This window comes from Protopterus annectens, chromosome 9.part0, assembly GCF_019279795.1.
Source record: "Protopterus annectens isolate FY-2018-M chromosome 9.part0, PAN1.0, whole genome shotgun sequence".
NCBI classification, from domain to species: domain Eukaryota; kingdom Metazoa; phylum Chordata; order Ceratodontiformes; family Protopteridae; genus Protopterus; species Protopterus annectens.
Window position 1 is genome coordinate 1,297,608,144 of NC_056743.1, and position 27,261 is coordinate 1,297,635,404.

The 27,261-nt window shown below is 43.6% G+C and overlaps 1 protein-coding gene across 12 annotated transcripts in view; it reads left to right on the plus strand.

Annotated features, from left to right (window-relative positions):
* Positions 1 to 27,261, plus strand: part of CAMK2B (calcium/calmodulin dependent protein kinase II beta) — a 3,372,251-nt gene that overhangs the window by 405,195 nt on the left and 2,939,795 nt on the right. For all 12 annotated transcript variants that reach the window (XM_044084245.1, XM_044084244.1, XM_044084249.1 and 9 more), the window contains exon 2: positions 27,251 to 27,261. This exon is cut by the window's right edge and continues 84 nt beyond it. In XM_044084245.1, coding sequence (XP_043940180.1) covers positions 27,251 to 27,261 — 11 coding nt within the window. The remainder of the gene's footprint in view (positions 1 to 27,250) is intronic.

A 27,261-nucleotide genomic window follows, 5' to 3' on the forward strand; every position in this document is an offset into this window, starting at 1 on the left:
CATCAGGTCATCCACTTCCAAGCCATGTCCTGTCAGTGAACTTACACTGTGTGGCAATTCTTAGTTCATGTTTGGCAGGTTGATTGGCTTTATGTCTAGCTTTCGTTCAACAAAGCTGTCCCAGGTAACCGAACCAAAGGTAACCCATGCTGGACAACTGGACAACAGCTGGCCAGTAGCTTATTGACCCAGGGCTGCTTGGCTTTATGGTGAGCATACACTGACCAATAGGGACACATACATACCTCCCACTGTTAGCATGGGTTCCTGATGTATGTCAGAGTAGGTTGGGTCCTCAACCCACTTATCACTGCAAATACTCATGCCCATTTTGGCGACATTAGTCAATATGACCAGATCACCTACTGCCATATTTTTACACAGTCTAGTTGGTAGCCTTGTCTTGGCATGCAGTCTGTGATCAGTGTTCTCCTATCTTGAGGATGCTGCGCACCACAGTAGATGCCCAATGCAGTTGGTCTGTACAGCTCTTCCCCTTGTAGGGTACCATCTGGAGTCTGTGTTGCTGCTCACAGCTCCATTATTAGGTAAGTTTGAGATGGAAACATATCAGCATGCTTTTCAGAGGTGGAAGGAACCCCACAGAGACAAAGGGAGAATGTGCATACTCCAAACATGCATTGGTCAGAGGACAGGATAGAATCTTGTACCTTGTAATCCAGAATTAGATACCACATGCTTTTCTTAGCTGTTCAGAACTGAACAGTCAGAGATGTCACAATGATATTTTGTTGTAGTATGTATGGAATGTGTTGCTGCCATACCTTTCAGGAATGAGTACTGTTGGTGATACCCATGGACTGTTGAACTCTTCAGTTTATACCTTAATAACATTTCAGCAACTCTTTTGTATTGTAGGCTTAACCCTTCTATTTATTTATTTTGTTTTATTTATTTTATGCTTTGTTGACCAGTTTAGTCCCACTAGGCCAATGGCTTTTTTCCAAGGGAGACCTGAGCTGGAATTCATTCTAGCTATGGAAATATTGACCAGGGTACCAGGGAACTTACCCTTTTTTTTCAGGAAGTGCCATTGGGGACTTTTACGTCCACATGAGCTACCAGGAGCATTTTTATTGGGCTCCAGGTCCCTGTGTAATGATGATTAGCCAGGTGGGTGTATCATGACTTACTTTTGAACATTTTCCCAAATTCTTAAACTTCTCCGATTCCTTTTACCTGTAGGGAGATTAACCATTCTGTGATCACTGTTTCATCTACTGAGTTTACCAACCAAACCTCACAGAAGAGGTTTAACGCAGAGACTTTCTCTCCGAGTTTCTGCTGCTACTAAGCACTAATACTTCCTTGTCTGACATTTTGACTGCATTTTTTTTCCCTTGCTGCCTGCTGATCCTCACTCCTCACCTGGCCAATTAACCCATTTGTTTCCTCATCACAGTGGGCAAAATCTGTCCGAGTTGGGTCTTCATTTAGGCAGCCATTGAAGTAATTTGAATTTTTGTTTTTAGGCACTACCTTCCTGCACATTTCCAGTTATGCTAAGGATGATGGGGCATCCAGTGGGTTGTCAAGACTGGGTGGTCTTTCACTTGTGGTAAGGGTTACAAGCTAGCATGCAAATGTGCTCACCACCCTTAAAGCATGGGAGATAGTTTCCCTGTTCTCTACTGAAGAAATCAATACATCCCCCTGTGCTCCCCAGGCACATGCAAATCCTCTCCTTTCAGAGAGAGAGGGGCAAGTGGACCACACCCTTTCATTCATCTCCCTCCCTGGCTTCTTAAGTTTGAGGGCCCCTAAATGATCTTCAGTTGCCTGCTTCACAGTCAGGGCTTTATACCTGTTCATCACAATACAAAGCATTTTGGGTTATTAATGTCACTCACATTTTGTAAAATTATGAAGTGACACTTCCTTGCTGTGTACAGCTTATCTTGGAAAGAAAAGCCAACCCCCTTAAACAGGACTGCATATCCCAAGGGTCTAGCAGTCTCATTGTATTTGACATTTTATTTCTGTTGTGGCTCTATCAGATGCTTATAGTCTGTCTCGTGAACATCATAAGCCACGTCTTGACGGTTAGGTCATGCTTTGTAATAGATTCTCCATGAGATTCACATTTGCCTTTCCAGTCTTCACAGATGAAATCCATATGGCTTCCCTTTATCTATGGCATTATTATACACTGAATACTGAAAGAGCATATGTAGAAAACAGTTTTGAATTGGCATGTATGGAATATGGTAAGGAGGTTGGGGGCATCTGATCACTTCTCCACTTAGGAGCCTCCTATCCTGTTTGTCTCAACCCACTTCACTGCTGCTTGCAGCCCTCATTACATGGGAGTCACCAGCCACCACTACAACCAGATCCTTTAACCCATATATTAATGGCAGTTTGGCTAATACAAGCCATGATAATTTTGTCATTTTTTAATGTTTTGTTTCACAGTAGTAGTAGTATAGAGTACATTTATGTACAAATGTGTGTACACACTTGCTTACCTATCCATGTATCATATTTGATAAATGTCCTTGTACTACATTATACTTCATGGGTAGGCAACTTAATTCTGTAGACTTTGTTGAGACCAGATGTTGTATTCATGTTTTTCAGTTTGCAGCTTTTTTTTTCCACAAACATTTTTATTACATTTTTTATTGTATTTACACATATGACAAAGGCAGTCTTGCATTTATATAAATGAAAAACATACAAAATTATATCATTTTAGTTGCAAACAGTTTACATCACAGACGCCATTGAAACAATTGTAGTTGTAAACATACATCACTCATCAGCCATCCACTCATTGTCAGCTAAGCATTATACAGCTCATTCAAATCCTACCTGTTAAACCTCGTTCCTGCTCTCCATATATTGTTCCCACAATTCCCATTTTTCTTATGTAGTTTGCTCCTTCCCTTTTCTAAAGATCCCAGTTTAAGTTGCTTTATCTCTTACTATATTCACTACTTCCAGTAAAGTTGGTCTAAACTTTGATTTCAATTTTCTAGTAATTGCTTTTTTTTTTAAATTATGTCCTGAACTGTCTGTGTAGCTACGTATTCTCTTCCTGAAAAAAAAATTATGCTAATGCTGAAAAGGCAAGGCTATTCCATTAATCGTTCTCCTCTGTAAGTAAGGAAGAGAAGAGTTCTTTATTATATCCTATGAATAGAAGTGGCCTGTTAAATGGGATTGACCCCATTTCTTTTTATGGAGTATTAATTAATACCACTAACTACCATTTTCATCAGATCATGGAAGATAAGGTTACTGATTTCTTCTGTAGGTAAAATTATGAAATCTGTATTAGGAGGGGAGACTTGACATAGAAGCCAGGCCAGGTGGGCATTTGACCCAAGAGCAACCTCACTTTACCATTTTTAAGCACCTTTATTGAATTGTCACTTATGGCATAGGCAAACTTACATTCATATAAAGTAATTAAACATTATTAAAGAAGTTTATATTTACAAACATTATACATCACATATATTTTGTATATCCTATAATCTAAGCAACATTACATAAATTATTCAGTTCCTGCCTTCTCTTAAACCTTTATCCTCTTCCAAAGCATTTTTCTGCATGTATTGTTCCTACAGTTTCCATTTTTCTATATCATTTACTCCTATCCTTTTTTAAAGATCTCACTTCCCAGTCTTTTATCTCCGATACAGTATTCACTACTTCAAATGTAGTTGGTTTAGATTTTGATTTCCATTTTCTATCAATTGCTTTTTTGGCAGCCAACAGATGTAAATATAGCAAGGGCTTACTATGTCTAGGCAATTCAGATCCTGTATTCCAGCTGAAAAAAACAGTTCCTTCGTCACTTGCTCGCCCAGTCTTCCTGACTGAGTACTCTGCAGGGAATTTTTAAAGTCTGCCAACTCATTACATTACCAAAACATATGATCTAATATTGTTAATCCTCGTTCATACCTTACACATGGGTATCGGTTCCGACCTCGGAACCGAGCCGGCCATTTTTCAAGCTCGCATCAGCTTCAAACTCTCGAGCTAAACTCTTACCCACAATCCCCCTCTCCCTGTTACCTCAGATTTTGTTTGCCACGTTGCCATTCGGTCATCAAACTGCTTCTCTTGAGCTAAGTACTGTTACTTGTTGTATAATAGTCATTTATATTACTTTTCTGTCAGAAACGTTTCCTTTTCGTTGTGTCTTCCCCTATCGCATCTAGCGACCATATTTTCTTAAGGTTTAAACAGTTTTCTGATTATGGACACAAACTACCTACTTCTGATGCACATTCTTTATGTGTTTATTGTTTGGGGGCGTCCCACTTATCTGTTGGCCCACCCTGTACTATCTGTGAAAACTTTTCAAATAGAAATTTGTTGGAAAGGAAAAGCAAGCTGTTGCTGAAGGGAATTCTTACATCTCCCTTTTCAGAGGCTATTTCAGGGTCGGAGGTCTCAACCCCTCCTAGAGCCCATAAGAAAATTTTGGATGTTCCTACCAAGGCTAAATCTTTGCCTTTGTCCCCGACTGGGGACTTCTGCCAACCAAAACCTAAAAAGGCTAAAGTTTCCGCTCCAGAGCTCACTCAGTTAGCCCCAGTGCTTTCGGTGGTTAGACCTTCGGCACCGAGGCCTTCAGCTCCATTAGTGATCTCGGCTCCGTCTTCTCCTGCAGCCTTCACTATATTGGCACTGAGGGGCTCCTCGGTTCAGACTATTACCACTGTATTGGCACCGACCGTTCAGTCGGCGCAGACTTTGACCGCGTCGGCTCCGACATCTTACTCTGAACCGACGCCTTTATTGTTGACTCCAGTTTTCTCAGTTCCGGCTTTGGTTCCGACAACTGCTTCGGCACCGATCCCTGTCAGTGCAGACCATGACCTCGGCACTGATGACTTCTTCGGTGCAGACACCCATAATCCAGTCTCTCTCGGCACCGTTGTTCTCAGTGCGGACTGGTGAGATGGGCACAGAGTTTGCTCTTCTGTGGAAAGACCTGTTTCTCCCTCAGTCTCCGTGAGGTCCACTAGAAGCCTTTCTGAACATGATGTGTTGTGTCTTGTGGATCAGGTGCTCTTGGCCAGAGGTATCCCACCCCCCAGGAACTATCCTTCCTTGGGAGGTGATCACCCGTCTCCAAAGACCTCTTCTTATTCTCCTTCTTCATTGCATTTGAAGTCCATGGATATAGCACAGTCTTCCCCTTCTGCGGTTCCCTTTATGGATCTCACTAAGGAACCGCAGTTGCCTTCATGTCAGGAAAGTTTTTCTACAACCCAGGATATCAGTTGTGGCATGCATAGTTTGCTGTTCCACAGCCATCCAGGGACTCCAGGTTGGCAGGCTGAGCCACTTAGCAGAGGGGTGACCCCTGTCCTAGACATTCAGTCCTCTTCAGGTGGACCAGCCTTCCAACTGATGGAGAAGGTTTTTCCTGCTGCTGGCGATACTGGACTATCTCTCCATCCTCCTCTGGTACACAGGTTTCGCAAGTCGCACAGAGTGGATACCGGGTGCAAGGGCCTCAGGACATATTCTCAAAGGAAACCCCTTTTCCGTTGTCTTCCCCAGCTTCCCCCTCTGAGGAAGTCCACCGGAAAAGTTTGTGTGAGAGGAAGCACATGGACTCAACAGAGGAGTCCCTCATGAAGACACAGATTTTGATGAGGGGGAAGGATCCCCTCAGTCACCCTCTGAGGTATCTTTTGGTGATATCCTCAAAATCCTGAAACAGAGAGGTGACTGGCAGTCCTCTAATCTGACCTCTGAGGAATCTGTGTTCCTGCAGGCCTTTTGCACCCAGCCCCCTACCTCCTGGGTTACTCCACCTGCCGATGAACTTGTCCAGCTTATCGTGCAGCGTGCTCGGAAGGCTCCTGACACCACCAAAGCTATTCCCCGGAGGCCAGATAAGATTTTGTCCCCTCCTGCTACGGACCCCCATTGGTCAAAAGGTCTTCCTGTGGATGCTTTGGTGGTGGCGGCTGCAACAAAAAAGGATATGGCAGAGGAAGAAAACCAGACTGTCCATCCTTCTAACAAAGAGTCTCTGGCCCTGGACAGGATAGGGAAGCGCACCTTTGCATCAGTGACCTTTACTATCAGGTCCCTAAATTATATGGCACACTTTACCAGGCTTCAAAGGGATCTGATTTCTGAGCTCTCTGAAACCTTGGCTGGTGCCGTGTCTGATGAGGCCCGTGACGGTCTCTCAGCTGGCCACCATTGAGTCAATATCTAACTCCTCTATGTGACTGATATCTCACGCATCAGAAGGAGCTGCTAGAGCAGGTACAGCTGCGGTCTTGAGACGACACACCTGGATGCGCTTGTGCAATTTTGCGGAACCCTTTAAGGCTTCCTTTCTTAATGCTCCCATTGAGGCCTCCTCTTTGTTTGGACCCAAAGTTAAAAGCACACTGGCCAGATTTGAACAGGACAGTAAGACACTTTCTGCCTTAGGTGTCCATTATTCTTCCCCTCAACACGCTTTCTCCCGAAACCAAAAGAGTGGGAAGATATGGTGCAAGAAATCTCAGGGTCCTTTCTGTGACACAAAGGCAGAGTTCTCCCCTAGATGCAGAGGGGGAAACTCGCAGGGAAGATGCTCCTTTCGGGGCAGAGGGGGTCCACTTAACCAGGGTTCCAGAGATTCTTTCCCTGGTCAATCCTACCGGTGCTCCTGAAGAGTGGCCCAACTCCTTTCCTCTGGAGGTGGTTGGGGGGCGTTTCTCCTTGTACCCTTCTGCCTGGCTAACCATCACCAGCAATTCTTGGGTACAAAGGATTCTACCCAGAGGTTTTCATATCCCCTTCGATCTTTGTCCTGTCCCTTCAAAAAACCTTCCCGATGTTCCACCCAGTCAAAGGGAAGGAACTGCACTAGAGACAGAAAAGCTGCTAAGAAAGAGAGTCATCCAAATAGTTCCTCCAGACCAGATAGGATACGAATTCTACTCTACTATTTCTGGTGCCAAAGAAAACTGGGGACTGGAGACCAATTTTGGATCTCAGTGTATTGAACAAGTTTGTGAGAGTACAAAAATTCTGGATGGTCACAATACAGTCTATCTTCCCGCTCTTGGAAAAAGATGATTGGATGTGCTCGATAGATCTTCAAGATGCGTACTACCACATTAAAGTGGACAGGCCATCAAGAAGATTTCTGCGCTTCCGTGTGGGAGCCAGTCACTACCAGTTCAGAGTACCGCCCTTCGGACTCTCTACAGCCCCCAGAGTGTTTACAAAGTGCTTGGCAGTTGTCACAGCTCACTTGCGACTTCATGGATTCCAGGTGTCTCCATACCTAGACGACTGGCTCATTTCTGCCCCCACCAGACATCTACTGGAAGAAGCCCTGGCAAACTCTCTCCTCGCTGCACAAAGGCTAGGCATAACCATAAACTGGCAAAAATCCAGTCTCACCCCATCTCAGATGACAGGATTCATAGGGGTTATCTTGGACACAAAGTACTGCAGAGCTGCCATTCCAGAGCACAGAACAGAATTTTAAGGATAAATGCCAATCCTTTCAAGGGAGAAATCCACGGCTCACTCAGTTCTACAGCTGTTGGGTTCCATGGCAGCCTCCATCACCATTGTTCCCTTGACCAGGTTTCGCATGAGGCTTCTACAATGGCTACTGCTCACCCAATGGTATCCTTTTCAGCATCCTCGTTCAGCCATGATTTGAGTAACCCACAGGTACAAACAGGATTTAAATTGGTGGATGACACACAATCTGTCACAATGGTCTTGCCCCTTTTCCCTCCAGCAACCCAAGGCCACAGTGACCACGGACACCTCCCTGATGGGGTGTGGGAGGGCTATTTCAGAGACAGACAGTCCAAGGCACTCTGTCCGAACTGGAGGCCCATCTGCACATAAATGTTCTAGAACTGAGGGCGGTGTTTCTGGTGTTGCAAACATTCCATCCCCTGCTGCCGTCTGGGACAATTGCGATTCAATCAGACAACATGGCGGTGGTCTGGTACATCAACAAGCAAGATGGAACCAAATCTTACCCCCTTTGTCAAGAGGCCATGAGGATATGGCAATGGGCGATGGCTACCAACCATTTTCTTCCAGCAACGCACATTTCCGGGAGTTCCAACGTGATAGCAGACAGACTCAGCAGGTGCGTTCTTCAACCTCACGAGTGGTCCCTGAATCCTTTGATAGTGGCGGAGATCTTCCACTGCTGGGGCCGTCCTTGCTGCGACCTCTTTGCATTCATGATCAACTACAAATGCAGCAACTACTTCTCCCTGATTCCCCCTCCGGGACAGTCACCCAGGGATGCTCTAGTCCACGATTGGCCCTCGGGTCTTCTTTACGCATTTCCATCCTTTCCCCTCATTCCCCAGTTTCTGAAGAAAGCCCGTTGGTTGAAGAGCAAGGTGATCCTCATAGCACCATATTAGCCTTGACAGATTTGGTTCCCCTTCCTTTGGCCTCACCTTCTAGATAGACCATGGGTTCTCCATCCAACCCTGGAATTGATCTCACATCCACAGAACCTGATTCATCCCAACTTGAACAGCCTGAAGCTCATGGCTTGGCTACTCCAGTTCCCTTGATTGTCAGGCAGAATGATCTTTCTTTACCAGTATGTGACATTTTCATTGCATCTCATAAGTCTTCCACTAGAGTTACTTATCTGAGCAAGTGGAAAAGATTTACCAGTTGGCTGAAAGATAAACAAGTAGATCCCTTCTCAGCACCAGTGTTGATAATACTAGACTATCTGGCCGACCTCTTCCAGTCAAGTCTGTCAGCCTCTACCATTAGAGTTCATTTGGCTGCAATTTCTAATTTTTATGAGGGTGTCCAAGATTTCTCTCATGTCCCACAAATTGTGTAAGACCTTCATAAAAGGTGTGAATTATCTGAAGCCACCTTTTAGAGAACCTATTCAACCATGGAATGTATCATTAGTTCTACAAGCTCTGATAATGACACTTTTCGAACCAGCCACTTCTTACGACCTCAAGCATTTGTCATGGAAAACCTTGTTTTTGGTCGTCATTACCTCTGCCAGATGTATTTCTGAGCTTCAGGCTTTATGTATCAAGAGTCCTTACTTGATTTTTCATAGAGATAGTGTCTCTGAGAACTAATCCATCTTTTCTGCCAAAAGTGATCTCTAAAATGTCCATTAATCAAACCATTGAATTGCCAGTTTTCTTTCCCAATCATTCAAACAGAGGAGAGTATTGCCTACATACCCTAGATATCCACAGGCAAGTCCGTTTTTACTTAAACAGGACTAGGTCCTTTCGTAAATCTGACCAGTTATTTTTGGCCTTTTCTGGACATAGATTAGTATCTGCTGTTGCTAATGTCAAATTAGCTAGATGGTTGAAGGACTGTGTGACCTTCATTTATACACAACATAATATCTTGTTGCCTACTACCATGAAGGCTCATTCAACAAGTTCGGTGGCAACTTCTGCTGCTTTCCAGGCCAGAGCTTCTTTACATGACATTTGTGCAGCTGCAACTTGGGCTACGCCTCATACCTTCATCAATCATTACAAATTGGATTTGGCCTCCAGGGGAAGAGCATCTTTTGGTTCTGTGGTGCTCAGGAATGTCCTTCCATGAGAGCCTCCCAGGAATAGAGGTAGTTGGGGACTCTGTCCCCTGCGTAAGTAATGAACGAGGATTAGCAATATCAGATAAAGAAGTTATGTTGTACCATAACATTCCATCTGTATTGTTGATCCTCGTTCAGTCTTTATGACCTTCCCTCCTTCCCCCTCCTGTGGTTTCTAGTGGATCTCACCATATGGTTCTCTTAGGTTATTTGACCAGAGGTAGCCTTTACCTTCTTTGACTTGCAAACTCAATCTGAGGTAACAGGGAGAGGGAGATTGTGGGTAAGAGTTTAGCTCGAGAGTTTGAAGCTGACGCGAGCTTGTAAAATGGCCGGCTCTGTTCTGAGGTCGTAACCGATACCCATGTGTAATGACTGAATGAGGATCAACAATACAGATGGAATGTTATGGTAAGACATAACTTCTTTTTCCCATTTACTTCTTTCTTCCTCATCACTCTTCCAGTATTTGCCATCTATGTGAGGAAAAATTCTTTGGAGTCTGCTTGGGGTATAAAAGTATCTATGCAAACAATTCCTGGTAAAAATCTTAAATCTTCTAGACTTTGATGCATATATGGGAGCCATACATGTATCCTCTCATTGTTTATTCCCAATCTTTTCTGACCTCTTCTGATTGATTCCTTTAGTTTATCATGCAATATTTTATATGCCCTGCTAATTATACGTAACAGCAGCTTCTATTCTAGATTCAGTTAGAAACTCAACCAGTGCAAATATTTCATTTAGGACTCCCCTATCTCTTTCTCTTTGTCTATACTCTGATATCAATCCCTGATAGGGAAGGCAATCAGTAGCCTGCAGTCCAAATGTCTTCTCGGCTTCTTCCCACTCTATTACCTTTCCTTCTCTATTTATTCCCAATATCTTGGTTCCTTTTCCAACTTCCTCCAGCAAACTACAAATCCCTCTTGTCTTGTCCCTGTATCCTTAGTTGCAGTCACCCCTATTGACAGAATCTCCTTTCTGCATTCCCATGTTGACTTAGATGTTCTTCGTAGTCAGTGTTGCAGTACGAATCCTTGACACCTCTGGCCATACAGAAGCCCATGGTCCAATTTCCAGAGTCTTTGCATCATTCTAAGCTGACAGATGTTTTATTACCGATGTCTAGGAATCTGGTTATAGAAAAGGCATCCACTGGAGCCATCTTTCGTTCTTTCTAGCCGTGCAGTCTGATGTACTTCCCATGTGTTTTATACACTGACAGTCCATCGGTCAGCACATATCTGTCTGGAAGCACAGAAATTCTGGAGATAAGTACCCCACTGGGGAAATTTATTTTCTAATTTAATGCTCAAAAAAGTTAACGGTTTGTCAGGTGGGATGCACATCCTGCATAAAGATTTTCGCTTGTTTTATTTGGGGCCTTAGCATGATATCTGTAACTGCTCTGACTGTGCCAAATTCTGTGCAAAAACCATTAAACATAGGGCCAAGGTGCTTGCTGCACATATGGAATCCTTGTTGTCTGCTTCTTCGATAGTGCTGAAACTCCCCGGGCCTCTACAGGTTTATCTACCACTTTGACAACTGCTGGTGTGATCCCAAAAAAGCTTAAAGAAAAAAAACAAAGGGATCTGGAGCCCACAGAAAGAGATTTTTGTCTATCTCTAAGTTGACCAAGAACTGTGATGAGCAACCTTTACAGCCTCCAGGACCGGTGACTACTAGGCCAGAACCCTCCACTGTGAGCCCACAGAAGGCCACCATGGTTTCTGGCCTTCCCAAACCTACCACCACTGCCCATATGTCAGTCAGGTTTGGCACTACTATGCAGGCATCAGCTTCTGACATCCAAGAAGTGGTTCTGCAAGGAATACTCACCCTCTGCTGACTTCAGATGTTTCTTCTAAAGTGGGGCTCAGAAGACTGAATCCTTTGGCCATGCCTGTTAAACAATTGTTAAATCTGAAACGTATTTCCACCATGGCCTTGCCTCCATCCTGGGCCGCAGGCTGAAGTCAAGGATATGTTTAAGATAGCGCAAGAATTTATGGCCTTCATTAAAGTTAGAGAGCCTTCACTAATTTCCAAAGTCTCCCCGGCTCTGACCAAAAGGAATAGGAATATAGCCTTCCCCGAGGAGGAAGACTCCCCAACCCCTGAAGATGAGGAAGAATTTGCTTACTCAGGTCACTTACAATTCCAAACCTACCCTGATTTGGACATGGGCAACACATACTTTTCTGCATCACCACCCGAAGACCTTTCCTTCAGGGACATGTTACATAAAATGATAGAAGCCTTTAACTGGAAAAGTAAGCAGTTCTTCCAAGCTCAGACACACTACAGAGAATTACTAAGCTTACCTTACCCTCGAGCATTGACTATTCCCCAGTATTGCTAGATCATGTGTTTGAGGACATAGCCCTTCACCTAGATTACTTAGCACCTACTCCTAGGAAACCAGGTAAGTTTTACAGGGTACTTGACTTGCACAAACATCCGTATAAAAATCCTAAAGCAGATCTCTCAATAGCTTCCGCTGAAGCTACCAGAAGGCAATCCCAGCACCCATTACCTAATGATAGAGAGAGCAGGCTACTGGACAGGTTTGGCTGGAAAACTTATACTTATGCTGATTTCACCATAAGAGCATTAAATTAAATATTTGGAATCACTTCAAGCATATGCTGCACAAGTTTGGTATGAGATGGATGAGAAAGAAAAATTTTGGAGTGAGTTGGATGAAGTGGTGATGACTGTACCCAAGGGTGAGAGACTGGTGATTGGAGCAGATTTCAGTGGGCATGTTGGTGAAGGGAACAGAGGAGATGAGGAAGTGATGGGTAGGTATGGTGTTAAGCAAAGGAATGTAGAAGGTCAGATGGTAGTAGATTTTGCGAAAAGGATGGACATGGCTGTGATGAATACATATTTTAACGAGGGAGGAGCATAGGGTGACATACAAGAGTGGAGGAAGATGCACACAGGTGGATTATATCTTATGTAGAAGGGCTAGTCTGAAGGTGATTGGAGACTAAACTGATGGCAGGGGAAAGTGTAGTTAGGCAGCATAGGATGGTGGTGTGTAGGATGACATTGGTGATCAAGAAGAGGAGGATGAGTGTGAGGGCAGCACCAAAGATCAAATGGTGGAAATTGAAAAAGGATAATTGTGAGGTGATGTTCAGGGAAGAATTAAGGCAGGCACTGGGTGACAGTGATGTTACCGAATAGCTGGGTAACTACAGGAGAGCTAGTAAGAGAGATGGCTAGAATGGTGCTTGGTGTGACATCTGGAAAGAGGAAGGAGGACAAGGAGACCTGATGGTGGAATGAAGTAGTACAGGAGAGTATACAGAGAAAGAGGCTGGTGAAGAAGTGGGATTGTTAAACAGATGAAGAAAGTAGACGAGTATAAGGAGATGAGGTGCATGGCAAAGAGAGAGGTGGCGAAGGCTATGGATAAGGCATATGAAGAGTTGTATAAAAGTTTGGACACTAAGGAGGGAGAAAAGGACCTGTACCGATTGGCTAGACAGAGGGGACTGAGCTAGTAAAGATGTGCAGCAGGTAAGGGTGATAAAGGATAATGAGGGAAACGTACTTGCAAGCGAGGAGAGTGTGTTGAGCAGATGGAAAGAGTACTTTGAGGGGTTGATGAATGAAGAGAATGAGAGGGAGAGAAGGTTGGATGATGTGTGGATAGTGAATCATGAAGTGCAGTGGATTAGCAAGGAGGAAGTAAGGATAGCTATGAAGAGGATGAAGAACGGAAAGGCTGTTGGTCCAGATGACATACCTGTGGAAGCATGGAGGTGTTTAGGTGAAATGGCAGTTGAATTTTTAACTAGATTGTTTAATGAAATCTTGGAACATGAGGATGCCTGAGGAATGGAGAAAGTGTTTTGGTACCGATTTTTAAGAGTAAGGGTGATGTGCAGAGATGTAGTAACTACAGAGGGAGTAAACTGATCAGTCACAGCATGAAGTTATGGGAAAGAGTAGTGGAAGCTAGGTTAAGAAGGGAGGTGATGATTAGTGATCAGCAGTATGGTTTCATGCCAGGAAAGAGCACTACAGATGCGATGCTTGCTCTGAGAGTGTTGATGGAGAAGTACAGAGAAGGTCAGAAGGAGTTGCATTGTGTCTTTCTGGATTTAGAGAAAGCATATGACAGGGTGCCTAGAGAGGAGTTGTGGTATTGTATGAGGAAGTCGGGAGTGTCAGAGAAGTATGTAAACGTGGTACAGGATATGTACGAAGGTAGTGTGACAGCGGTGAGGTCTGTGGTGGGAGTGACTGATGCGTTTAAGGTGGAGGTGGGATTACATCAAGGATCAGCTCTGAGCCCTTTCTTATTTGCAATGGTGATGGACAGGTTGACAGATGAGATCAGACAGGAGTCCCCATGGACTATGATGTTTGCAGATGACATTGTGATCTGTAGTGAGAGTAGGGAACAGGTGGAGGAGACCCTGGAGAGGTGGAGATATGTTCTAGAAAGAAGAGGAATGAAGGTCAGCAGGACTAAGACAGAATATATGTGTGTGAATGAGAGGGAGGATAGAGGAATGGTGAGGATGCGGGGAGTAGAGGTGGCGAAGGTGGATGAGTTTAAGTACTTGGGATCAACAGTTCAGAGTAATGGTGAGTGTGGAAGAGAGGTGAAGAAGAGAGTACAAGCAGGATGGAGTGGGTGGAGAAGAGTGTCAGGAGTGATTTGTGACAGACTAGTACCAGTAAGAGTGAAAGGAAAGGTCTACAAGAGGGTAGTGAGATTAGCTATGTTATATGGGTTGGAGACAGTGGCATTGACAAAAAGGCAGGAGTCGGTGCTTGACGTGGCAGAGTTGAAGATGTTACGATTTGCATTGGGTGTGAAGAGGATGGACAGGATTAGGAATAAGTATATTAGAGGGTCAGCCCAGGTTGGAAGGTTTGGAGACAAAGCCAGAGAGGCAAGATTATGTTGGTTTGGACATGTGCTGAGGAGGGAGGCAGAGTATATTGGAAAAAAGATGCTAAGGATGAAGCTGCCAGGTAACAGGAAAAGAGGGAGGCCTAAGATAAGGTTTATGGATGTGGTGAGAGAGGTCATGCAGGTGGTAGGTGTGTCAGAGCAAGATGCAGAGGACAGGAATAAATGGAAACAGTTTATCTGCTGTGGCGACCACTAACGCGAGCAGCCAAAAGATGAAGGAATCACTTCAAGACAAAATATTAACAAAACTTTACTTCATGCTGGACAAAACTTCATACAAGGAGATTCAGGACATTGCTAGAGAAGCCTTACAGGTAGCTGGTCACAACTTGATGATGCCTTGGATTCTTCTTGAAGGGCAGCTGCCACAGTATCAGTTATACATAGACATACTTGGTTAAGAACTCAGCCATTGTCAGACCAGGCTAAAACAGAGGTACTGGATGCCTCACTGGACAAAGCATTCCTGTTTGGACCCCAGCTGAACAAGTCTTCGAAAAACTCTACAAAAAAAAAAGCAAACGGGTTAAAACTGTTTAAAAATTTTACTTGTCCCCAACTCTGAGATACAGTAGAAACTATCCCTCTAAGCTTTGTTCCTTCCCACCTAGACAAGACAATGGGAGGCTTACTTGTGAAAAAATATCAAGGCAATCAAGAAGATGGCAACTAGAACAGCCTCCTAGATTAGATGCTGCCAAAGAACACCCAGTGCAGAATAGACATGACTATTGTTGCCCCTTGTTGCACCTTTAACCCCTTAGCAGGCAAACTTTCCCTCTTCTTAAGTCAGTGGAACACCATTACAAGGGATCAGTGGGTTCTCAGCATTATAGAAAAAGGGTACTTTATTCAATTCAGACAATTTCCCCCCTATTTGGGTATGCAAAGACCTTCAAAGGAGCAAGAAAACCACTTGCCACCAATTATCCATGATTTTTGAGGCAAAGGTCCATACATCCACTTCCACCAGTTAAGAGGGAACAGGTTTTTATTTAAAACTCTTCCTGGTCCCAAGAAAAGAAGAAACCTGGTGACCTATTGTATGTCTCTCAAGGCTAAACAAAATCCTTCACATTCCAAATTCAAGATGCTTACTCTGCAAAAGCGTTTGCGCATAATTTTGCAGGATGACTCCATGTTTACATTTTGAAGCAAAGCACTGAGACAAAATTCGCAAATCCAAAAACAACGATAGTTGAGTTTAAAATACCTTTATAACAAAGACAACAAAGCTTTCAAGTTAAAAACCCTTTTTCAATGTTTTACAATTGTAAAACATTGAAAAAGGGTTTTTAACTTGAAAGCTTTGTTGTCTTTGTTATAAAGGTATTTTAAACTCAACTATCGTTGTTTTTGGATCCATGTTTACATTTGACATAAAGGATTTGCACAGATTTGTGCTCTACCATTCGGGCGCTCTGACACCCCAGGTATGTTCACAAAAAGACTGGCTCCCCTAATACCACATTGCAGAATGCTTGGGGTGTACATCTATCCCTACCTGGACTATCTCATCCAAGGAGGGTCCAATTCAGAGACCCTAAATGTCCTCCAGGCATCTGTAGACTGCTTCCAAAAGGTGGGCCTTATCTTGACTGTACAGAAATCTCAGATGACTCCCCAAACAAGGATCATGTTTCTGGGAGCCATGATAGAATCCATCCAACAGAAGGCATTCCTCCCTCGGGACCAGATGGTCTTCCTCACAAAGTATGTGAACCACTTGTATACAAAATAACTTATCTCAGCCAGAAAGTTCATAAGGATCTTAGGGTACATGGCTTAATGTTGCCTAGTGGTCCCTTTGGCAAGGCTTCACATGTGGAATATCCAGTAGTTTCTCAAAAATTTTATTTTATTTATTTATTTATTTGCAGTTTAACTGAGAAAATCCATTGGGCCAAAATGAGCCCATTTTCAGTGGAGGCCCGGGGAGAAAAGCTTCATATACAAATACTACAAAGCTAATATCAACAAAGTTAACAAGTACAGTACAATTTTCAAAATCTACTAAAACACAGTAATATAGAAGACAGAATAATAACATTTGAGCAAGGTGTTGTAACAAAGCATTGAATGAAATTAAAACACAAGCATTTTGAAGTACATAAGTAGTATAATGTGCAGGCATAAGTTTCATGAGGCGCGAGGTAGGAAGAATTAGAAGAGGAGAGTAGAGAAAAACGTTTGGGAACAACATTCTTAGTCCCCAACTTCCCTTTCTCCCGTGCCTCAGGAAGGAGCTTCTGTGGCAAATATCCACCATACAGAACAACCCAGGTGCAGCCTCCACTCTGCCTTGGGCAGACGAGCCTTTCACTGCAGATAGTTCAGGCATAGCTTGCTATACCCACCTAGTTCCAATGAAGGGTACAGGGCATTTGGTCCCCAAAACACAGGCAGTTGCATATCAGTCTAAAGGAAATGTTAGCAGTTTTTCTGGCCATGAAAGCTTTCTGACAGCACGCGAGTCCAGGAACCCTGCAGATATGGACAGACAAATAACACAGTCATGTGGTACATAAACAAACAAGGGTGACCTTGTCTTACCCCCTTATGCACCCTTACAATACAGATCTAAATGCTGGCCCAGGACTTGGAGATCATGCTCATTGCATTATACATACCTGGCCACAGCAATATTCTGGCAGATTCCCTGAGTAGGGTCTTACTAGACCCAAGTGAATGGATGTTAAAAAGGAAAGTCTTCCTAGATCTCACTATACTTTTGAGGAGTCCCATTTGTAGACCTCTTTGGCTCTCCCTAGAATACACAACTTCTGAGATTCTGCTCCAAAGTCAAACACGAGGAAGCCTAGAAGATAGACGCTTTCTCTTTCACGTGGATCCAGAAATTTCTTTACACCTTCCCACAATTATCCTTGATTCTGAGAGTACTCACCAAGACCAGGTCTGATAGACCCATCTTGATTCTGGTAGACCCCTTCTGGCCCAAACAATATTGGTTCTCTGTGCTCCTCACCCTTAACAAGGGGAGGTTTCACAAGTTCCAGATGGACACAGACCTTCTCAGCCAAATCAGGAGATCAGTGTTCCACCCCAGCCTGACATCTTTCAGTCTAGCTGCCTGGAGGATTGAACCATGACAACCACCTCGATAATATCCTAAGGAGATGTTATCTATTCTTAGGGAGGTAAGAAAGCCAAACACCAGGAAATTGTATGTGTCATAATGGAAAAGATTATTATGGTGTTATAGCCAATAGGCTGTTCTAGCTCAAGCAGACATTCATTCAGTATTGCTTTATCAGTCTCGCCTGTTTGAACAAGGGCCTTCTTATCTAGCACAAAAGTTCATGTATTGGCAGTTTCAAGTTGCTTGCAGACTACTGCACCATTTTAGTCTCACTTGCATATGAAACTATTTCTGAGGGGTAACACACTTAAGATGCCCCAGAAGGGACCTTATTCCTGCATGGGGCTTTAGTTAACTCTTGGAAAAGCTAAACCTACTGCTTTTCAAACTGTCTGCATTTACTCCCCTCAAGATGGTGACCTGGAAGACCACCTTTATTATAGCTGTCACTTCAGCTAGAAGAATCTCTGAACTACAGGCTGTCATGAGTATGGCGCCCTTCACGGTCTTCCACAAGAACAGGGTAACTCACAGAAATAACCCTTCATTTATGCCTAAGTTTCTGAATTCAGCCTTAACCAAGGGCATATCAGTTAATGGTATCTTTCACAGAGGAAAAACCGGGCAGGCCTATCTCAAAGCAAACCATCTCAAAATCAATTGCAAACTGCTTCAGGTTCTGTTACATACACCATGTAAAGCCTCTGCCTGTCGGTATAAGAGCCTACTCCACCAGGCATGGGGCAAACACCAAGGCCTTCCTCAAAGGAGTGCCCACTCAAACAGTCCTAGAGGCAGCCTCCTGAAGTTCTTTTCACACCTTCACAAAACATTAAAGTTTAGGTCAGGCATCCAGGGCCAATCGCAGATGTTAGAGTACATCAGTACTGCGGTACACATTCCCTCCTTTCCCTAAGTAGGGACTTCTTCTTCTGCTGCTGCTTCTTATTGTCCATTTGGCTCATACCATCCTTCTCGCTTTGTTTTTTCCATTTTGCATTCACTACTAAGACCAGACAGTTGGAAGGCTGTGCTGTCCTTGGGCATCAAATTGCTTTTCTGGCTTAGAAAGACCTGAAGATAGTGCGTACAGATGCCATACTTATACCTTGACATCTGGACATCAATCATATAACATCCATTGGCTTGGGATGGTGCTAAGACTCTGGAAATCCATCTGGTTGCATGGTTCTGTAAAGCAGAAAGCCTTAAGGATTAGAACTACAACACTGATCTACTCGGAACATATACAATTACGGTAAGTGGGACAAAACTGTACTTTCTTAGTATACTTTCACATACTTTGAGTATAATATTTTGTATGACTGTTATACTCCTTAAGGATCTGAGTCATCCCATTTATTTCTTGAATTACCCACCTGCTTCATCATCATCCCTTTCCCCTTTGAATTGTAGCTTTCTACTTGCATTATGTATAAGACTCAACTCTAGCTCTAAAATATCCCTTCAAATCAGGTAATCTTAAACCTCCTTGATCTGTTGGAAGGATCAACTTATCACTTGATAGTGACCCTCTTTCCCTCCAAAATAAAATCTTTCAACTTTTTACTAATTACTGTACACAACTTCTCTGATTGATAAAAATATGCCTGATTTGTGTATAAAATTAAAGGGACTAAAAACATTTTTACTGCTTATATCTTGATATTCATATCCATAGGCCAGGTCTTCCAGTTTCTCAGTTTTTGTATTATCTTTTGTTTAGTCTCTTCACATGTATCCTTAACTGCCCTAACCAAATTCTTTTTAATCCATACTCCTAAATGCTTCATTTTATCGTATCCCCAGAAATATAGATATTGCTGGACCAATTCATGTGTGGGTACAAAGTTTATAGCCATAGCCTTTGTTTTCAGTAATTTAATTTTATGTCCCCAAAAAAATAGAACTATCTCAGAATATTCCACAACACACTGAAATGTTCTTTTTTGGTTCCATCAGGTACAAAATAACATCATCTACAAACAGTCAACTTTTCTTGAACACCATGCCAGTTATATCCTTCAATTTCTGACCATGCCAGTTACAACCTTCAGTTTCCGAGTCTGCTGATGTTCTTCGTGTTTCACTGTTGCAGTCATCACATTTGGGTTATCCCTGCCAGGTTAGCCCTCTGCCAGCATGAATACCAGAGACTTAGTATTTCTGTGTCGGTTGCTGTCGCTTGAGGACTGATGTCAGGTCATCGGTGGTATTAAGGAAGGCATCTGACATTATTAGATCAGTCTTTCTTGCCGTGGAGCCCAAAGCAGAAGCAGTTCGCATGACTGCCGGTCGGCTGCTACCTGAGTTTCGTTTCTGAATTGAAGTTGAAGTCTTCGAAAGCTAAGTAGCCGGTGGGGGATCCTTTTTTCTTGCACTAACCCATGTCAGAAAAAGTTAATTGTCTCGCCTGTGAAAGCAAATACCACACCGGGACTTCCACTCTTACTGCATCACTTGCCTAGGCCTAGACCACAAGGTCCCTTGTTGTCACTTCTTTGCTTTGTTTAGCGCCAGAACTACTTGTCGTAAGGCCCTTATTGTAGCCAGATATTTCCGTTTACAGTCCTCTAATTCCAATATGTCTTCGGTAGGCCATCCGTCAGCAGATCTTCCGAAAAAACGTAAAGATAAAGATGGAGACAGACCACATAGGACCAAACCTTCTGACAATGCTTCCATTAAGCTGGTCGTCAGTCCTTTGGAACTCAGTGAGGTGCTTTCGCAGCCCCTGATACCCGCTTCAGTTAATTCACAGGCCGCTACTGAGACCCTTTCAGAGTCCGGTATGCCGCAGAACTCTTCTTCGTTTAAAGATCCTGCGGTCGTCTCTACCTTGGATTATTCCGGAGCCATTGTGCAGGCACCAGCTTCCGAGGAAGTCCTTTGCAACACCGAATCCCAACATAAACCAACACCTGCTTTCAAGGCTATCGTTCTTTCGAAAACAATAGAGTTCCTTAGGCCCAAGGGTCGAACCACACCCAAGAAACAGACTACCCATTCTCACGCGCCTGCTCCCTTGCCTCAGTCTCAAATGCTTAAAATGGCAGAAGACCTTATCATGCTGATTAGGGGAAGCTAATCCACTCCCTAAAAATGGAAAAGAGATCCGTCTTCACTAGTTTTGTCTGAACAAGAGTCAGATGAAAGCATCTGACTATGAGGGCATGTAGCCCCTCTCCACATATGAGATATCTGATGCAGAGGAATCCATTCCTTCAGCCCCCCCAGAATACCTTAAGGGAGCTTTTCCAATGGGAGAGTCAAGGTTACCCACAGTTTAAAAAGAGACTCTGGGAGTTCCTGGACCTTCCACAACACAGGGCCTTAGCCATCCCCCCCCAGTCCTAGTTGTGGTGGATGATGTCTTTCTAGAGTCCAGCTTGACTCAAGATGTCCTCCCTCCTGCTCCCAGAAAACCAGACCGGTACTACAGAGTCCCTGATTCACACAAATATCTTTTTAAAAATCCAACAGCTGATCCTGAGGTAATTATTCAGGGGCCTAAAGGGATTAAAGCAACCTCGGCTTAGAATCCCACCCCCTTAGACAGGGATTCCCAAGCCCTGGACAGATGGGGTAAATAAAGGATACACCTCAGCTACTCTTGATATCGGGGATAAATTGTCAGTTCAATATGCTTAAGTATCAGCAACATACCTTGGAACTCCTTAAACAAAAAATTTCCTCCTTTCCTGCATGGGCAGAATCTAAAGATTTACGGGACTTAATGCATTTTGCTGGTCAAGTAACTAAACACACTTTGCACTGTGGTTTTGACACCCTAGAAGCTTCTTGCAGGGCAGAAGTCACCGGATCTGTCATTAGAAGACATGCATGGCTTAAGGAGCAACTCCTGCAAGACCATGTCAAATCAACATTGTTGGATGCACCCTTGCACAAAGATAACTTGTTTGGCACTATAGCAGAAGAGGTTTTAAAAAATATGAAAGAGAAAGCAAAATCTATGCAGACCGTTAAAGATTTCTTACAGGTCCAGCCCTCTAGGTTCAGCAGGCATTTTCCCTCCAAGCACTGGTCCTTTCCTGCTCCGAGTAGACAGGACCAGTCTAGGCTTCTACTCCAGACTTTTTCTGGTACCCAGAAAAGAGGGCACCTGGCACCCTGTCCTCGATCTATCCATTCTAAACACCTTTCTGGTGATCCAAAAATTCAAAATGCTCACCCTCCAGGAGCTGCTACCCATACTTTCCAAGGACGCCTGGCTAGTCACCCTGGACCTAAAAGAAGCCTACCTCCACATTCCTATCAGGGAGTCCTGCAGAAAATATCTCCGCTTCAGGGCAGGATCTCAGATCTTTCAGTTCTCTGCGCTTCCCTTTGGCTTATTTACTGCTCCCAGAGTTTTCACAAAATGCTTAGCTTCGTGCCTTTTGCAGACGAGAAATATTAAATTTACCCCTACTTAGACGACTGCCTTATTCAGGCAGACAGCCAGGCAAAGCTGCTCAAATATGTGGCCTTTGTAAAGGACCTACTAACCTCCCTAGGGTACACAGTCAATGAAAAGAAATCCAGACAGGTACCCACCAAAAGGATAATCTTCCTGGTAGCAAGTCTGGACATATCATCCCAGATGGCATGACTTAAACCAGAGAAACAAATTTTCCTGTCAGCTTACTTCTCTCAACTGGCCACCAGGCCTCAGCTTTCTGCAAGGAGAATCCTGCAAGCCCTGGGGTTCATGGCCTCTTGCATACTTCTCATTCCATATGCCAGACTGCATATGAGGAAACTTCAATGGTACCTAAAGAGCCTTTGGTGTCAACACTCTAAAGATCTGGAAACTCTTCTACCTATTATTCCTTGCCTGAGGAAGGAATTTCTTTGGTGGGTAACAGCCTGCTCCCACAAGGTACTGCCCTGCTCCCCACACCCCGCTGCCCAGACCCTCACCACAGACACATGAGACTATGCTTGGGGTGCACATCTGGATGGCAGGTGCATAAAGGGCCAATGGAACACCCAGCAGCTCCCCCTGCACATCAGTCAAAAAGAGATGATGGCTGTGCAACAGGCCGTGATAGCTTTCAAACTCCTTCTCTCTCCAGGGGTTCTCCTGATCAAAACAGACACCACCACTGTTATGTGGTACATCAACAAGCAGGGAGGGAGTTACACCTACCCGCTGTGCAGGCTGGCTATGACTCTCTGGTTCATAGCCTCTTTCATGCAAATACACCTGTTAGCATGATACCTGCCATGCTCTCTCAACTCCCTGGCAGACCAATTAAGCAGAAAACTCTTGGACCCCCATGAGTGGCAGCTCAACAGAAACACCTTCTTCCTAATAACTCAGAAATGGGGAACCCCGAAGGTCGACCTCTTTGCCTCCCACACCAACCATCAGCTTAGCAAATTCTGCACCAGGGAGCATCACTGCATGGCATGGAAAGTGGATGCCCTGTCCTTCCCCTGGGTAAACCTCTCAGTCTATGCCTTTCCTCCCCTACCTTTCATTCCCAGAGTACTGCTCAAAATAAGGGAGATAAAACCAAGGACCATCCTCATAGCTCCAGACCGGCCCAGACAGCACTGGGTACCCCTTGCTGTGCAGCCTGTCCCCTCTGCCTTCATGGAATCTTCCTCTGATTCCAAACCTCCTAACCCAGAAGGAAGGGGAATACATGCACCCCCAATTGCAGACACTCAATTTGGCATCTTGGCGTATACCCTAATCCCTGACCAATCTGCCATCCTCAGTAAACAGATTCTGGATGTTATCCGAGAGGCCAGACGCCGTAGCACCAGAAAGTCTTGTGCAAATCAATGGAATAGGTTCTGCACCTGGATCCAGGCTAAGGGGGCCAGTACGTCACCGCCCTCTATCCCTATCATCCTGGATTACTTGGCTGATTTACTATACAGTGGTCTCTCTTTTGTGTCTAGAAAAATTAATGCCTCTGCTATTTCTGCTCATTTTCCCACTGAGCAGCATCTTTTTTTCACACCCTCTGATAACAGTTCCTCAGAAGGGCTAGCAACTTGAGGCCCCCCAGAAGGGCACCCACACCAGCTTGGGACCTTAACTTTGTCTTGGAAAAGCTCACTCTGCCCCCTTAAGAACCAGCTTCTTCTGTAGAGCTAAACTTTCTCTCCTGGAAGACTGCCTTCCTCCTAGTCATCACTTCAGCCAGAAGAGTCTCTGAGCTGCAAGCACTCATGGCTGTGGAACCCTTCAACATCTTACATGCAGGCAGGGTATCCCTCATAACTAATCCATCCTTCATGCCTAAGGTGCTTTCCAGTGTGGCTCTCAACCAATCCATCCATTTACCCACCTTCTTTCCTAACCCCCAAAACAAGGGGGAAGGATTCTGCACTCTCTAGATGTGCACAGACAGCTCAGATACTATCTGGACAGGAATAAACCCTTCAGGAAGTCTGATCAATTGATGGTTAGCTTTGCTTCAGGGGCAGAAGGCAAAGCCGTCTCCAAGCAAAACCATTTCCAAATGGATAGAACACTGCATCCATTTCTGCTACAAACAGCATGGCAAGCCTCCACCCAAGGGGGTCAGGACACACTATACCAGAGCAGCCTCCACCTTCGCAGCTTTCCTCAGAGGAGTCCCCACCAGGGACATCCTGGAGGCTGCAACCTGGACTTCTGTTCATACTTTTACCAAGCATTACAACCTGCCTCTCTTCTCCAAATCCAAGGCAGGGTTTCCCTCTGCAGTCTTGCAGGGCATGCTAGCCAGCCCCTAGCTTCCTGAATTGCCTCCACCCATTTCCTCAGCTTTGGGAATCTACCCAAATGTGATGACTGCAACAGTGAAACACGAAGAACATAGTACAGTTGTGTACACTTAACATAAATGTAGATGTTAGAGTGTATTCACTGTTGCAGTCCTGGTTTCCCTCCCCCCCCAGCCCCCTTTCTCATTTTCTTCCTTTCCTTACAAGAGACATATTGGCATTTATTTTCCACTGGTGGGGTTCTACCACCAGAGCCTGGCCTCCTACTTTGGGGGCTCCTGACAGGTTAGGGCAAGAAAAACTGATGTAATGGGATCGGGTGCCTTCCTGTATACCACTGATGACCTGACGTCAGTCCTCAAGTGACCGCAACCAACGCAGAAATACTAAGTCCCTGGTATTCAGGCTGGCCGAGGGCTACACTGGCAGGGATCACCCAAATGTGATGACTGCAACAGTGAATACACTTGAACATCTACATTTATGGCAAGTGTACACAACTGTACTTTTTCTGTACCATTGCTTCTAATGATCAAGAAAACAACGGGGAAAGAGGATACCACTGCTTGGTTCCTCTGTTCAAGCACAATCTGTAAGAGAGGAACCCTCCCACTTTGTTTTTTTTCCCTCTGATTCTTCATATATCCTTCTTAATAACCTTATTATTGTATTAAGAAATGCAAATGATTCCATTGCCCTCCTCATAAAATCCCATCTTACTCACTTGAACGCTTTCTCTTCATTAAGACCCAGCAATAACAGTGGCATTTTCCTACATTCTGCTTCCATCAGAATCATCATTGTTCTATTAATGTTGTCAAATGTTTGCCTCCCATCCACAAAAAGTACATCAGTCCATATCTATCAGTTTTCACATTGCCTTTTCAAATCTTTTACGCATTGTAGACATAAACACATTATAGTCATGGATTAAAAGTGAAATAGGCCTATGTGAAGATGGATCAGATGGATCTTTACAGTCTTTAGTTGTCACACTCACCACAGGTTTTTTTCCAGGCTGTTAGTGCTTCCTCTCTTTTTAAAAAACTGTTAAAGAAAACCTTCCAGATCTTTATCACTCTCTTCCCTACTAACTTCCAAGCTTCCACCAGAATACCATCTATTCCTAGAGACTTTCCTGTAAATTGCTTATATACATAATCATTTTTATCTCCTCCTCCAGGAAGAAGTATTCTGAAGACAGCTGGAGTCATCAGCTTGAATCTCACACTTGTCTCTCAATATTCCCTGATTACTAGAATACATCTGTTTCTCTTCTGTCTGGTGTACAGTGAATGATCATTTTCCACAAACCCTCTACTGGTCTCCAACTTTTAATACTTTGCCCTTTTGCTGCAGGTTTATCAGGATCAACTTTTTCTGCTGGTACGTTTGCACCTTTATTACTAATAAAGGTCTTGGCTGCTTTGTTTCATGGCCATATTTGGAGCATACACAGTGTGCCCTTTCAGTTAACAGTTCTTGCTGTGGAATACCAGTCCACTGCTTATTTGTGCCTTCATAAAATCAATAGAGTTTGTTCCTTCTGATTTCTGTGGTACAGTGGAAAAATCTCTGATTTTCCCTACATGCTCTGTCGTGCAATTCTACCATTTTCTGAAACATCTCTTCTTGAGCAGTCTCATTCTCAGCCAGCCTTTTCTTCATTTCAGCTTCTGAATTTTGCAGTTTTATCAAATTATTTGAATATCTGTTTAAGCTTATTCCATTTTTCCAGCCTTTTGCTGAGTTGATATACTTCAGTGTTTCATTTATTTTATTCAGCTGTGGGCACATTTGACTTAGCTTTTTTTCCCCTCTGGATTACTTGGGGCCATGTCTTGCACCAGAGCTGGGGCTTGAAGTGCTTTTGCTGAACAGTTAATGCAGGATTCTTCCTAGTCATTATTTTCTCCTCAACATTTGTAGTTGATTTTCTTTAAGGCATTAGTTTCTTCTTTGCAGACATCAAGGCAGTGTACTTAGTAGCCAATAAGTGAATTTTAATAAAGCTGACAATATCTCTGGCTGCCTTTTCTCCATTTCTGTTTTCCTACCAAGAGAGCTGGTTAAGCTGTTGATCAGTGTACAGCCATCTTGGAAGTCCTCTTAAGAGATTTTTCTTGGGTAAAAGTCAAGAAACTGGTCTGGTAGATTTCATTGTGGCATTTGACACATAGCACATACTCAGTGAACAAATAGGATACTTTTTAGCATTTATCATTGAATGGTAGCATGGATAAAACATTGCCTAGAGAAACTGATTTATAGGGGTTGTAGCAAATGGAGTCTGCTCAGAGCTAATGATGGCTGCTGTTATAGCACCACATGCAGGAGGCAGCCAGTGGAGTGCATGATGGTCAGTACAGGACTTCCAGGAAAATAGCACAAAAACGTTAAAATGCAAGTTATGCATGTTTGGTTTGTACTGTGATTTGATCAAAGGTAGATGATTATATCTGAGCACTCGAACGATGACTGTGATATTCTTGATTTAAGACTGGACAGTTCTGACATATCAGTACCTCTCTAAGGTGCTAGTGACAGTGAAACTCAGACTAGCTTTGTTTTTTGTTTTTTTTTAACTTTTATCTTTGCACACATAGCTTGCTAAACATGATTGATAAATGTATTGGAGAGTGTAATGTTGATGAAAAGATAATATGTTTGTCTCAGACTTCAGAAATCCTTAAGATTGTAAGTGACAATGTTTGAGAAATTTAACATTTGATTTAAGATAATTTTTGAATTTTGTTCGCATACAGGTAGATGCTTCCTTTTTCTGAGTTAATACACATTAGCCACTTGATTTTGAAATTTGATTCTACTAGATGCCATATTGCCATTTAATTAAGCAGTAACTTGTTTGTAATCATGATTATTATTATTTTAGGGGTGCTTTCT